Genomic DNA, 14,230 nt, shown 5'->3' with positions numbered 1-14,230 from the left:
TGGGCAATATGGTGGTCCCTCCATAGAATGTAATACTGTAGATATATTGGAGGACAACATTTGTTATCCAATATGCTCTTAACCGATAGGCCTATAGCACAGATGAGTTGATACAATGTTTCATGCATACCACATAGATAGAACAATGGAATGATGATGAAAAATAAGAATACTTGCAGATATTTTAAAAGAGGGGTTGACAACAACCGGCCAGTAAGTGAATTTTTTGTCCCCAAAAAGTTTACAAAAAAAATAAGTAAATTGAATTTCCTTTTGGGTTAAAAAGAAGATCACCAGGAATTCAGTAAAGAATTAAAAAAAGATATAACATCTGTTTCCAAGTATTCCCACCAAAAAATAGACATGATCGTGTCTCAATGTAAGCAAGGCATGAAATGAGTTGTGATCAATTTGCAGTGTACAAATTATCATTGGGCTCCTGAGTGGCGCAGCGGTCTAAGGCACTGCATCTCAGTGCAAGAGGTGTCACTACAGTCCCTGGTTTGAATCCAGACTACATCACATCCGGCTGTGATTGGGAGTCCCATAGGGTGGTGCACAATTGGCCCAGCGTCGTCCGGGTTTGGCCACGGTAGACCGTCATTGTAAATAAGCGTTTGTTCTTAACTTACTTGCCTAGTTACATTAAAAATATATATAAAAAAATCATAATTATGTTCTGGCACCCAGGCTCGTACAAAAATCTGCCTTGTGGCACAATTTGGTTGTCTACCCTGCTTTAAAATGTTATAAATACAAATAAGTGGCAACACTTTTAAAATCCTTTAATGGCATAGGTGACGGTGATTCGTAGCTAGTGAGTGACACATATCAATATGATATGGTGATACAACATATCTAGGCTACTACTACTGTGATATCATGCCTAGGGTTCATTGCCAAACCTCTATGTTTTGAAAATGACCGAAGTGGGAGTGGCTTGTTTTGTTTACGTACTGAGTTTGTTGATGCACTGATCATTGTCTACTACAGATTAGTGAGGTGAGTTCCCCCAACAATTACAAATTACAAATTACAAAAACAATATTGCTGACTATTCAAATACATTCTGAGTATTAGCCACGTTCTACCCACAGTAGTAGAACGTTCATAATTTGTGTGCGGAAATGATTAGGTTGCAGAGAGGTCAGAGGGTAAAGGCTATTCACCCAGGACTCTCGATTGTAGAATACACAGCCATCTTGGATCTGCGAGGAGAAGAGAAATTAATGCGGTGAGTTTAAAAATAAAAAAAACACCCTCCCCCCACCCAAATATAAACCCGTTTGGTCCGAATCAAATCGTTGCATCACAACACATTCATCTTTGTAGTCCTTGCCGTTCGGTATGTTTTGGACCGGTTCGTGGATTTCAATTCGAACGGTCTTCTGTTTTTGTCTGTGTGGCCGCTAGCGTGAATTGAGACCGAGAGGTAGCTACTGGGATTGGGAAGTGGATAGGAGGCAAAGTAGGCCCAACCTGCACATCACTACCTATGGGCAAACAGACTGCCTGACAAGGGCTGTCACGGCTAGGTGTTGAAGCAAACTTATAATCAGACTCACGCTGTATTGGTAGCTAGTTAGCTCAATTTAGCTAGCTAGGACATAAACAATCAACTGGCGTTACTAACGTTAGCTAGTTAATAGCTAACTTATAGCGCTAGCTCGCTTGTCTGAGTCCTGTGACCCACATGCATGACTCAAATTCCATTATATTACACTGGCACACCAAGCCACCTTGCCGGACCCCTTCGTTTCTCGAGAGCTATCTATCTCTCCTGCAACCGGTCCATATTCTTTGCGTCCTTATATTCTGCTCGCTTAACTTGATAGGTTAGATAGCTATTTAGATATTTCTGTCTTGATTAGCTACCTAACTTTGTTAGCCACAACATGCTAAAGCCAAGGATAAACAACCGATGTATCCAGTCACGCAAGAGTGGGTGGCTGTTTAGCTAGTTAGCCAACTAAGTTACACTAAATATAATGTGGCATGTTCATGTTGATACTCTTCCCCCTGAATCTCCACTACTACACTGGCAGCAAGCATCTTGCTAGCACAACAAGCATCTTCTTAGTTTTGACACCAGTGTCAGAGATGACCCCATTCAAAGTGGAAATAATGAATGTGTGTAGGGTCATTTAAATATTAATAGCTATGTCTCCATGTTCACAAGGTGAGAAAGTGTCAGAGGGTTCTTAGATTGAAGGACAATTTGGTTTGGAGAATAACTGGAATCGGTTGTGAACTTAAGAGGCACCTGAGCAGAAGCTTGTTGAATTGTGCTGAGGCAATGATGCAGGGATGCACACAGTTTTTGTATGTTGACCAATGCAATGAAACAGTGGAAAACCAACACTTTTTAAAAGTGATTGTAATTGTTTTGCTGTAAGGCACACTGTATGCTCACATTGCGCAATGTGTGTGGGCGTGTAGTTGTCTGGTGGTGAGATTTGAGTAGTTGAAACTGAAAGTATTGTAGACCATCGTCATCGACTAACAGTAGGCTACTGCATAACTGTTGTGTTTCACTCCTGTCCATGATAGTTAAAAAAAATCTGATATGAACAATGTTTTGTCAATAAATGGATGCAGGCATGCTGGTTGACAAAGCCTTTTTGAAGTTGAAATAGTAAAAACTGTTCTTTCATCTCACTTCTGCAGGTGACAAACGGAATGTTCAGTGCTACGAGAAAGAAGTTTGTAGAGGGGGTCGAAAGCGACTACCCTGATGAGGGCATGTACTACAGCCAGCCGTTGCCGTTCTCACATAGGTCGGACAAAGACTTAAGCGCTCTGTCTGCTCGATCACACGTCCCTAGTACAGCTCCCTTTGAACTTGAAGTAAGTACAAAACATTTTCACACGTTTCTTCTATAATTTCAATCTGTTTATGCATATTTGTCATATTTAGTGAGATTTAGGCTACTCCATTATCCTACACTACCCTCTGTGTTTAATTGGACTGCGAAGCTAAAACTTTTAATGTGGCTCTATACTCCAGCGTYTTGGAATTGAGATCAAATGTTTCATATGTGGCGACAGGACAGATGTCACCTTTGATTTGAGGGTATTTTCATACATGTCTGTTTTGCCGTTTAGTAGGGCTAGGAACTGCCAGGGACCTGAAGATATGATATTGTCACGATACCTAGGTGCCGGTACGATATGTGTTACGATTCTAGATGTATTGCGATTCAATACTGTGATTTGTTGTATGTCTGCTGCAGAGGGACAAAAGAGCCATGAGAAAAACTAGTTTTGATCAGTCATGGACATAAAAGGTCTGAAAACAAATAGTCTCCCTATTTAAAAAGAAGATGGAGAACAAGCTATGAAGGAAATATCCTGGAGTTTTGGTGCAGGTACAGCCAACTAGCGCTTTTTTGCGATATTGTCACTATGATACGAAACGCTATGTCGTCAAATAATATCCTGATATGTAACTGCATCGCAGTTAAAGCAGACATTGAATATCCCTTTGAGCATAGTGAAGTTATTCATTACACTTTAGGTTGTGTATCAAAACACCCAGTCACTACAAAGATACAGCCGTCATTCCTAACTCAGTTGCGGGAGAGGAAGGAAACTGCTTAGAGATTTCACCATGAGGCCAATAGTGATTTTAAAACAGTTACAGAGTTTAATGGCTGTGGTAGGAGAGAACTGAGGATGGATCAACAACATTGTAGTTACTCAACAATACTAACCTAATGGACAGTGTGAAAAGGAAGCCTGTACAGAATTAAAAAAGATTCCAAAACATGCATCCTGTTTGCAACAAGGCACTAAAGTAATACAGCAAAGATGTGGCAAAGCAAATAGGGTTGTCCCCAATGATCAAAAAAATATTGGTCGTCTGTTTGTCGAAATGTTTAAACGTGTATTTTTCAATATATAGACACACCCTATGTGTTTGAATAAAATCAACTATATGCCTTGAGCTTGTCTGACGCTTTAAGTGCACTGTTTGATTAAATAATTATGACACAAATGACTCGAGGGAATCCGATGGCCACGCTGTGTAATTTAAAAAAWTWTWTTTTTTTTTTATAGTGAGTGACTGGCATACGTTGTCTATCTCTCCTCCCTGATTCAGTGAAAAGGCACCACAGCACAGCTATGTTTATCACACTGTTTGTGCTGAAGCTGCAACATCTTTTTAGCCATTTAGTTTCTTACTCGTTTCTCTGACTGAAAAGTTCTGTTAACCGAAATCACTAATTTGTTGAGGAAAAACATCACCTATTCCCTCAACCCTTGCCGTCTTTATGTGAAACTGGGGTGGCAGGTAGCCTAGTGGTTAGAGCATTGGGCCAGTAACAGAAAGTTTGCTGGATCGAATTCCTGAGCTGACATGGTAAAAATCTGTCGTTCTTCCACTGAACAAGGCAGTTAACCCACTGTTCCCCGGTAGGCCGTCATTGTAAATAAGAATTTGTTTTTAACTGACTTGCCTAGTTAAATAAAGGTTATATATATATATGTTTTTATTTTATTTTTTACATTGCATGCATGTGACCAATAAATTGTTATAACAAACTCCGAACACCGTAATGTGACAGCAAAGTGGATGCGGAGGACGTGAAAAGAAACTCTAAACAGGGAAATGTTTTTATTTTATATTTAACCTTTATTTAACTAGGAAAGTCAGTTAATAACAAATTCTTATTTACAATGACAGCCTACCAAAAGGCCTCCTGCGGGGGATTAAAATAAAAAATATTGGACAAAACACACATCACAACAAGAGAGACAACACAACACTACATAAAGAGAGACCTAACGCACAACATAACATGGCAGAAACACATGACAACACAGTATGGTAGCAACATGGTAGTAGCACAACATGGTAGCAGCACTAAACAGGATACAAATATTATTGGACACAGACAACAGCACAAAGGACTGGTTGCTCAGGAGGGAAAGGGGAAGTCAGATGTGTGGAAGACATTTGACTTACACTGAACAAAAATATAAACTTCACGTGCAACAATTTCTAATATTTTATTGAGTTACAGTTCATATAAGGAAATCAGTAAATTTAAATAAATTCATTAGGCCCTAATCTATGGATTTCACATGAATGAGAATACAGATATGTATCTGTTGGTCACAGATACCTTAAAAAAACAAGGGGTCTTGAATCAGAAAACAAGTTAGTGTCTGGTGTTACCACCATTTGCCTCATGCAGCGCGACACATCCCTTTCGCATGGAGTTGATCAGGCTGTTGATTGTGGCCTGTGGATTGTTGTCCCACTCTTCAGTGGCTGTGCGAAGTTCTTGGATATTGGCGGTAACTGGTACACGCGGTCGTACACGTCGATCTAGAGCATCCCAAACATGCCCAATGGGTGACGTGGTGATGAGTATGCAGGCCATGGAAGAGCACACTTCTCTAGTATGCCAGTGGCCATCGAAGGTGAGCATTTGCCAACTCAGGTCATGACCCTGGTGAGGATGACGAGCACTTGAGCTTCCCTGAGACGGTTTCTGATAGTGCAGAAATTCTTCTGTTGTTCAAACCCCCACTTTCATCAGCTGTCCGGGTGGCTGGTATCAGACAATATCGCACGTGAAGAAGAAGGATGTGGAGGTCCTAGTTGGCGTGGTTGCACGTGGTCTGTGTTTGTGAAGCCTGTTGAACGTACTGCCAAATTCTCTAACATGACGTTGGAGGCGGCTTATTGTAGAGAGATTAACATTAAATTCTCTGTCAACAGCTCTGGTGGACATTCCTGCAGTCAGCATGTCAATTGCACGCTCCCTCAAAACTTGAGACATCTGTGACATTGTGTTGTGTGGCACAGCTGAACATTTTAGGATGGCCAATTATTGTCCCCAGCACAAGGTGTACCTGTGTAATGATCATGCTGTTTAATCAGCTTCTTGATATGCCACACCTGTCAGGTGGATGGAATATCTTGGAAAGGAGAAATGCTCACTAACAAAGATGTTAACACATTTTAGAGAAATACACTTTTTGTGTGTATGGAACATTTCTGGGATCTTTTATTTCAGCTCGTGAAACATGGGACCAACACTTTACATGTTGCATTTATATTTTTGTTCAGAAAAAAGGAGGGTATAGGAGCAATCATTTTGTGAGTATTATGAGTGCCAAACAGGTGCTGTTAGATTACAATATTATTTTTACTGACGATGAATAACTCATAAGCTGTGTGATGACATGAACAAATTAATGATTGATACATTAGCATATATATTGAAGTATAGGCCTAACTATGTTACAAGACCCCATAATGACATAATGACAAAGCGAAAACAAGTGTTGAGACATTTTTGCAAGTGTATTCAAAATAAAAAAACAGAAATACCTTATTTACATAAGTATTCAGACCCTATGCTATGACACTCGAAATTGAGCTCAGGTGCATCCTGTTTCCATTTATCATCCTTGAGATGTTACTACAACTTGATTGGAGTCCACCTGTGGTAAATTCAATTGGTTGGACAGGATTTGGAAAGGCACACACTTGTCTATTTAAGGTCCCAGAGTTGACAGTGCATGTCAGAGCAAAAACCAAGCCATGATGTCGAAAGGAATTGTCTGCAGAGCTCTGAGACAGGATTGTGGCGAGGCAAGGGAGMCAAAAAAATTCTGCAGCATTGAAGGTCCCTAAGAACACAGTGGCCTCCATTCTTAAATGGAAGAATTTTGGAACCACCAAGACTCTTCCTGGAGCTGGCCTGCCAGCCAAACTGAGCAATCGGGGGAGAATGGCCTTGGTCAGGGAGGTGACCAAGAACCCGATGGTCACTATGACAGAGCTCCTGAGTTCCTCTGTGGAGATGGGATAAACTTCCACAAGGACAACCATCTCTGCAGCACTCCACTAATCAGGCCTTTATGGTAGAGTGGCCAGACAGAAGCCACTCCTCAGTAAAAGGCACATGACAGCCCGCTTGGAGTTTGCCAAAAGGCACCTAAAGGACTCAGACCATGAGAAACAACCTTCTCTGGTCTGATGATTATTCTTTTTTTATTTAACCTTTATTTAACTAGGCAAGTCAGTTAACACATTCTTATTTACAATGACGTGCAAAGCGTCGCGACCAGGGCTGTGGCGGTCATGTGATTGTCAAGCAAATAACTGTCGGTCTGATGGTAATTGACCGTTAATTAACATAAAGGGGATCCACACCTGCAAGCTGCTGATGCGTGCCTTTGAAACGTCTACATTTTAAAAGTCTAAAGTGTAATAAATCCACTTAATTGCCTGTACACCACAATAACACCAGATTATTTTAGGCAGGTGTTTCCTACGAAACATTATAATAAAAAATAATGGCACTTCTTTATATTATATGATTTTATTGTAAGAATATAATTGAACTTCGCTGAATAAAATTCAAAGGATATTTTTCCGAGCTAGTGCGCACATGGAGAGGTTATTCTGTGTTCAGCTTTAAAAGTGATCATTTGAAACGGGTTATATGCTTGATTTTGAGTTATTTGACAACTTTAGATGTGGATGATACAAACCTTCGAATGTCTTATGAAATCAACATATATGGGCTGCATCCACTATATTGATGATGTAAAAAAATAAAAACATTGGGGGGAAAAAGGCATAAACCATTTCTTGTTGCATTTATGCCTAAATGTGTGAAATTAGTTTATGATTTAAAATGGCCATTTATCAGCGGGGCAGGCTTAACATCACCATTATATAATGATTAAGCTGTTRTGATTTAGCATACACAATCTTGTTTATGGTTTTTATTTTTTACTGAAGGCAACAAAAACCAGCATGGTGACATCAGCATTGCGACAAATAGTGCCTGTAGGCTACTTAGGCTTTCATATAGGAATGTTCGTATTTTCTATTTTTTTTTGTTTGAATGGGGAACACACGTGAGGAATAAATAAGACACTTCTAATTATGTAAATAAAAATAAGCACAATGGAAAATAAAAGTATTGGGCTCAAAGTTTAAGGTGCCTGTTGCCGATAACGGCTATTGTTTCAGTTCACTATCATAGGCTATAGCACTCGCCAAAGTTAGGCTATAAGGTTCTGATTAAGAAACACCAGCATGTTTACTATGTCGGTCTTCAGTGAAGACCGGAGAGATGTAATTATGTTCCCTGCTGTGCTGACGCAGTGCTGGTAGCACAAATGCACATCTACTTTTTAGCAAGCAGAGCCAATAAAGGAAAACGACAGTGGTTATCCCGCCACCATGACGGGGTCAACAGATGTGTCCGGTTCCTTCTCTTCCGTTTACATACACTTAGGTTGGAGTCATTAAAACTCGTTTTTCAATCACTCCACAAATTTCTTGTTAACAAACTATAGTTTTGGCAAGTCAGTTAGGACATCTACTTTGTGAATGACACAAGTAATTTTTCCAACAATTGTTTACAGACAGATTATTTCACKTATAATTCACTGTATTACAATTCCAGTGGGTCAGAAGTTTACATACACTAAATTGACTGTGCCTTTAAACAGCTTGGAAAATTCCCAAAAATTATGTCATGGCTTTAGAAGCTTCTGCTAGGCTAATTTACATAATTTTTGTCAATTGGCGGTGTACCTGTGGATGTATTTCAAGGCCTACCTTCAAACTCAGTGCCTCTTTGCATGACATCATGGGAAAATCAAAAGCAAATCAGCTAAGACCTCAGATTTTTTTTTTAGACCTCCACAAGTCTGGTTCATCCTTGTGAGCAATTTCCAAACGCCTGAAGGTACACGTTCATCTGTACAAACAACAGTACGCAAGTATAAACACCATGGGACCACGCAGCCGTCATACCGCTCAGGAAGGAGACGTGTTTTGTCTCCTAGAGATGAACGTACTTTGTTGCGAAAAGTGCAAATTAATCCCAGAACAACAGCAAAGGACCTTGTGAAGATGCTGGAGGAAACCGGTACAAAAGTATCTTTATCCACAGTAAAAACGAGTCCTATATCGACATAACCTGAAAGGCCGCTCAGCAAGGAAGAAGCCACTGCTCCAAAACCACCAAAAAAGCCAGACTACGGTTTGCAACTGCACATGGGGACTTTTTGGAGATCGTACTTTTTGGAGAAATGTCCTCTGGTCTGATGAAACAAAAATAGAACTGTTTGGCCATAATGACCATCGTTATGTTTGGAGGGAAAACAAGGAGGCTTGCAAGCTGAAACACCATCCAACCGTGAGCACGGGGTGGCAGCATCATGTTGTGGGGTGCTTTGCTGCAGAGGGACTGGTGCACTTCACAAAATAGATGGCATCATGAGGACAGAAAATTATTGTGATATATTGAAGAAACATCTCAAGACATCAGTCAGGAAGTTAAAGCTTGGTCGCAAATGAGTCTCCAAATGGTCATTGACTCCAAGCATACTTCCAAAGTTGTGGCAAAATGGCTTAAGGACAACAAAGTCAAGGTATTGGAGTGGCCATCACAAAGCCCTGACCTCAATCCAATAGAAAATTTGTGGCAGTACTGGAAAAAGCGTGTGCGAGACCTACAATCCTGACTCAGTTACACCAGCTCTGTCAGGAGGAATGGGACAAAATTCACCAACTTATTGTGGGAAGCTTTTGGAAGGCTACCCAAAACGTTTGAGCCAAGTTAAACAATTTAAAGGCAATGCTACAAATACTAATTGTATGCTAAACTTCTGACCCACTGGGAATGTGATGAAAGAAATTAAAGCTGAAAGAAATAATTCTCTCTACTATTATTCTGACATTTCACATTCTTAAAATAAAGTGGTGATCCTAACTGACCTAAGACAGGGAATTTTTTACAAGGATTAAATGTCAGGAATTGTGAAAAACTGAGCCAAATACACTTTAGTTTAAATGTATGTAAACTTCCGACTTCAACTGTAGCGAGTCTTCTCTGTGCCGGCAATCACTCTCAAGGGTATGGGGGAGCTTTCAGGGCCAGTTTCATCTCTAAGATGATCACTAAGATTAATCTTCTTAGCCGGGGGCTGTGCACAGTCATCCCCATCTCCAACTGTACGACAGGTGCTACCTCCGTCTACTTTCCCGAGTGCCAACATCTCCTGAAGGAGGGCATCTTTCGTGCCATCCAAGCCATCTCCCACACGGCCTTTGTACCGGGGGTCAAGTAGGCAGGCCTTTGACAACAGTACCTGTAGTGCTGGTGCTTTGTACTTGTCCTGCAGGTCACTGCCCATGTTAATTTTTATATTTTTAGTTAGCTCGGAGTCGTTGGGTTTGAGAAAGAGAATCTTTCCCGTTAAAAGTCGTAAAACGGGCTTGACTGACGACACTGTCACATAGTTCTCCCCAGATAGGATATCAGTGAAGTCGGCCACAGGCTAAAGTGTGGCATTGACCGATTGCAGAACATTGATGACCTGCCATGACCGATCTAAATTATTGTGGTCTCGATCGTCAATCAATACCCGTCTTATAGCCAGGACCTGCTCCAAAACTATTTCAACCATTTGTTGTTTTGTCCCCCAATGTGTTTTACAATCCTAAGGGATGAAAAATGATAACATTTATGAAGTGCAATGGAATTCAATGGGCATATCATTTGATTTATATACAAGTTATTAATCTAGGACAAACATCTTGCTAAAGAAATTGTAGCTTGTATTTGATTTAAATAGTCTAAAATTAATAGAATGAAATGTGCACATCATTCAATTTAGATATATTGAAGGCATATTAATAGGACTAACATCTAGATAGTGAAATTGTAGCTTGTATTTGATTTAAATAGCTGAAAATGAATGGAATGCAATAGGCATATCATTTGATTGATATACACTACCATCAAAAGTTTTAGAACACCTACTCATTCAAGGGTTTTTCTTTATTTTTAATATTTTCTACGTTGTATGAAATAACACATATGGAATCATGTAGTAACCAAATAAGTGTTAAACAAATCAAAATATATTTATATTTTAGTTTCTTCAAATAGCCACCCTTTGCCTTGATGACAGCTTTGCACACTCTTGATTTGTTTAACACTTTTTTGGTTACTACATGATTCCAAATGTGTTATTTCATAGTTTTGATGTCTTCACTATTATTCTACAATGTAGAAAATAGTAACAATAAAGAAAAACACTTGAATGAGTAGGTGTTCTTAAACTTTTGACCGGTAGTGTATATTGTATTAATACAAAGACCAACATCTTGATTTAAATAGCCTAAAATTAATATAATAAAATGTGCACATCATTCGTTTGATATATATTGAAGGCCTATTAATAGCACTAACAACTTGATAATGTAGCTCATATTTGATTTGAGTAGTCTAAAATTAATGGAATGCAATGCAATTTAAGACTGAATGTGAACTAAATAAGATCACTCACCGGTATGAGCACGTGCTGGGGCATCTCAAGATCCTCCTGTGCTTTATGGAGGTTTCTCCTCTTCAACCAGCTTGTGGTGAAAGTGCTGGCTAGTGTCCTACATTGCACAAGTCTTTCTGACTTGCATCAACTTTTGTGTTGGCCAGATGCAGGTTGTGTCCAAAGCAGTTAAGCCATGGCCAACCCAACTGCCTCACCACGGACACAAAGTTTGCCCCGTTGTCAGTTGTGATGCGGGACACTTCCTTCTCATCCAATGCCCACTCTGCCATCATGGACCGGAGAGCTTCACCCAGGTTGTCCTTAGTATGGTTCTCTGGCATATAGGTCGTCTCAAGACAATGGAACATGAGAGACCAATCACTGGATATGTAGTGAACAGTCAGGCTCATGTATCGAGTCATGTTTACGGTAGACCACATCTGTTGTGAGAGAGAAATTGGGTATGCCTTTAAGTTCTTGGAGAATTTCTCCCCTCACTTTCTTATACATATTGGGAACGGCCATTCGTGAAAAGAATGCTCTCGATGGTAACTCATACTGATTGTCCATTTCCTGCAATARTTCTTAAAATTATTGTCACATGGTCAGTTATTCTCTGCCATTTGTTGCTGTCTCGTTTGCATTTCTCCACTCGGGAGGACGCCTGCTCAACACTCAGCTGCCCCTTGCCGCACATTTTGCCGCAACATGTTGATGTGGTAGAGGTTCCTCTTAGTTCAGCAAATTTTGCAGGGTGGTTAATTCGAAGGTGGCTTCTCAGATTTGATGTGTTTGCGTGTTAATCAATTATTTTAATCTTGCATATTCGGCAAATGCCTTCATCCAGGTTTATTGGCTGACCTCTCGCATTTGACTTCAATCCAAAATGTGTCCAAATGGCTGTAGTTGTGTTTGGCTTGGAAACATTATCCATGACAGTGTTTTAGAATCAGTTTCCACCTGTTATTGTCAAACTGGGCCTGACGGGACAGCTCAGATCTTCCGCTCATTTCTGTCCATATGGGAAGGCATGGTTAAATCAAGGAAAGTCAATACACCAGATTTTTCAATAATGTTAGTTTCTTCGATTGCTATCTCTGCAACATAATTCAAATTCAATCATGAAGTGTTTGATTTTTGATTGCATTTGCATTGATGTCAGAGTGATTAGAAGGACAATAGAGTGCTGAGTAGCAGGCCTTTAGCGACTTGATGACTGTTAGCAAGKGCACAGTTTGAGTAGCCTAGTTACATTGAATCAACGGTCATGTGGAATTTGACTGTGGTCATGACTCGTGACTGGCAGTAATACGGTCACCGTAACAGCCCTAGTCATGTCTGGAGGACAGAGAGATCCTTCATGAAAACCTGCTCCCGACCTTCCAACAGGACAACGACCCTAAGCACACAGGCAAGACAACGCAGGAGTGGCTTCAGGACAAGTATCTGAATGTCCTTGCGTGGTCCAGCCAGAGCCCGGACTTGAACCCAATCTAAAATCTCTGGAGAGACCTGAAAAGAGCTGTGCAGCGACACTCCCCGTCCAAGCTGACAGAGCTTGAGAGGATCTACAGAGAAGAATGGGAGAAACTCCCCAAATACAGGTGTGCCAAGCTTGTAGCGACATACCCAAGAAGACTCGAGGCTGTAATCGCTGCCAAAGGTGCTCCAACAAAGTACTGAGTAAAGGGTCTGAATACTTATGTAAATGCGATATTAGCGTTTTTTATTTATAATACGTTTCCAAAAATTTCTGAAAACCCGGTTTTGCTTTGTCATCAGCATGTGTTCGTAAAGGCTGGTCAGTGAAACGACCTGTCCTGATTTGTCTTTAATGAGCAAGCCTTCCTTCGTGAACTGGCCTCTGTAATATGGTATAGAATCAGCTTGATCCGCTCTGTCGAAGACGCTTGGACCTTCTTTTTTTATATTTTCAGTGGTATTGTTAACAAACACGCCCCCATAAAGAAAATGAGAATTTAAACAGGTTCAGCCCCTGGTTCGACCGTGATCTTGCAAAGTTACTCCGCAAGAATTGTATTTGGCCAAATGCTCGGCACACGCATACTCAGGCTGACTGGCATTCGTTCAGGCAAATGAGAAATAGGTGCACTCAGGCTATCCGGAAGGCCAAAGTTAGTTACTTTAAGGAGCAGTTCTCTCTCTCTCTGTGGGTCTAACCCCAAGAAGTTCTGGAAAACGGTTAAAGACCTGGAGAATAAACCCTCCTCCTCACAGCTGCCCATGTCCCTTAATATTGATGATGTGGTTGTTACTGACAAGAAGTACATGGCTGAGCTCTTTAATCACCACTTCATTAAGTCAGGATTCCTATTTGACTCAGCCATGCCTCCTTGCCCGTCCAWCATTTCCTTATCTCCCACCCCTTCTAATGCGACTATCTTGATGCTCCTCCCTCTTTTTCCTCTGCCCCGCTACAAAGTTTCTCCCTGTAGGCAGTCACTGAGTCTGAGGTGCTAAATGAGCTCCTTAAACTTGACCCCAAAAAACCATCTGGGTCATATGGTTTAGAACCTTTTTTTCTTTAAGGTTGCTGCCCCTATCATCGACAAGCCTATCGCCAACCTTTTTAACCCGTCTCTCCTTTCTGGGGATGTTCCCATTGCTTGGAAGGCAGCCACAGTTTGTCTTTTAATTAAATGGGGAGATCAAGCTGATCCTAACTGTTATAGGCCTATTTCTATTTTGCACTGTTTATCTAAAGTGTTGGAAAAACGTGTCAATAATTAACTGACTGGCTTTCTTGATGTCTATAGTATTCTCTCTGGTATGCAATCGGGTTTCCGTTCAGGTTATGGATGTGTCACTGCAACCTTAAAGGTCCTCAATGATGTCACAATTGCCCTTGATTCTAAGCAATGTTGTGCTGCTATTTTTATTGACTTGGCCA

At 40.6% G+C, this 14,230-nt stretch overlaps 1 protein-coding gene across 10 annotated transcripts in view; it reads left to right on the top strand.

Annotated features, from left to right (window-relative positions):
* Nucleotides 1-1,129: 1,129 nt before the first annotated feature.
* The window catches only part of LOC111962209 (CCR4-NOT transcription complex subunit 2), a 28,914-nt gene continuing 15,813 nt past the window's right edge, over nucleotides 1,130-14,230 (top strand). For 7 of the 10 annotated variants that reach the window (XM_023985122.2, XM_070442972.1, XM_023985120.2 and 4 more), the window contains exons 1-2: nucleotides 1,130-1,234; nucleotides 2,668-2,847. In XM_023985122.2, coding sequence (XP_023840890.1) covers nucleotides 2,680-2,847 — 168 coding nt within the window. In that variant the 5' untranslated portion in view covers nucleotides 1,130-1,234; nucleotides 2,668-2,679. Of the gene's footprint in view, nucleotides 1,235-1,324; nucleotides 1,346-2,667; nucleotides 2,848-14,230 lie in introns of those variants that run through there. The other 3 variants (XM_070442971.1, XM_070442973.1, XM_070442974.1) reach the window with 3 other exon arrangements.

Source organism: Salvelinus sp. IW2-2015, linkage group LG4q.1:29, assembly GCF_002910315.2.
Source record: "Salvelinus sp. IW2-2015 linkage group LG4q.1:29, ASM291031v2, whole genome shotgun sequence".
Classification (NCBI taxonomy): domain Eukaryota; kingdom Metazoa; phylum Chordata; class Actinopteri; order Salmoniformes; family Salmonidae; genus Salvelinus; species Salvelinus sp. IW2-2015.
The sequence above is the reverse complement of the archived record's forward strand: the minus strand, read 5'-3'. Positions and strand labels throughout refer to the sequence as shown.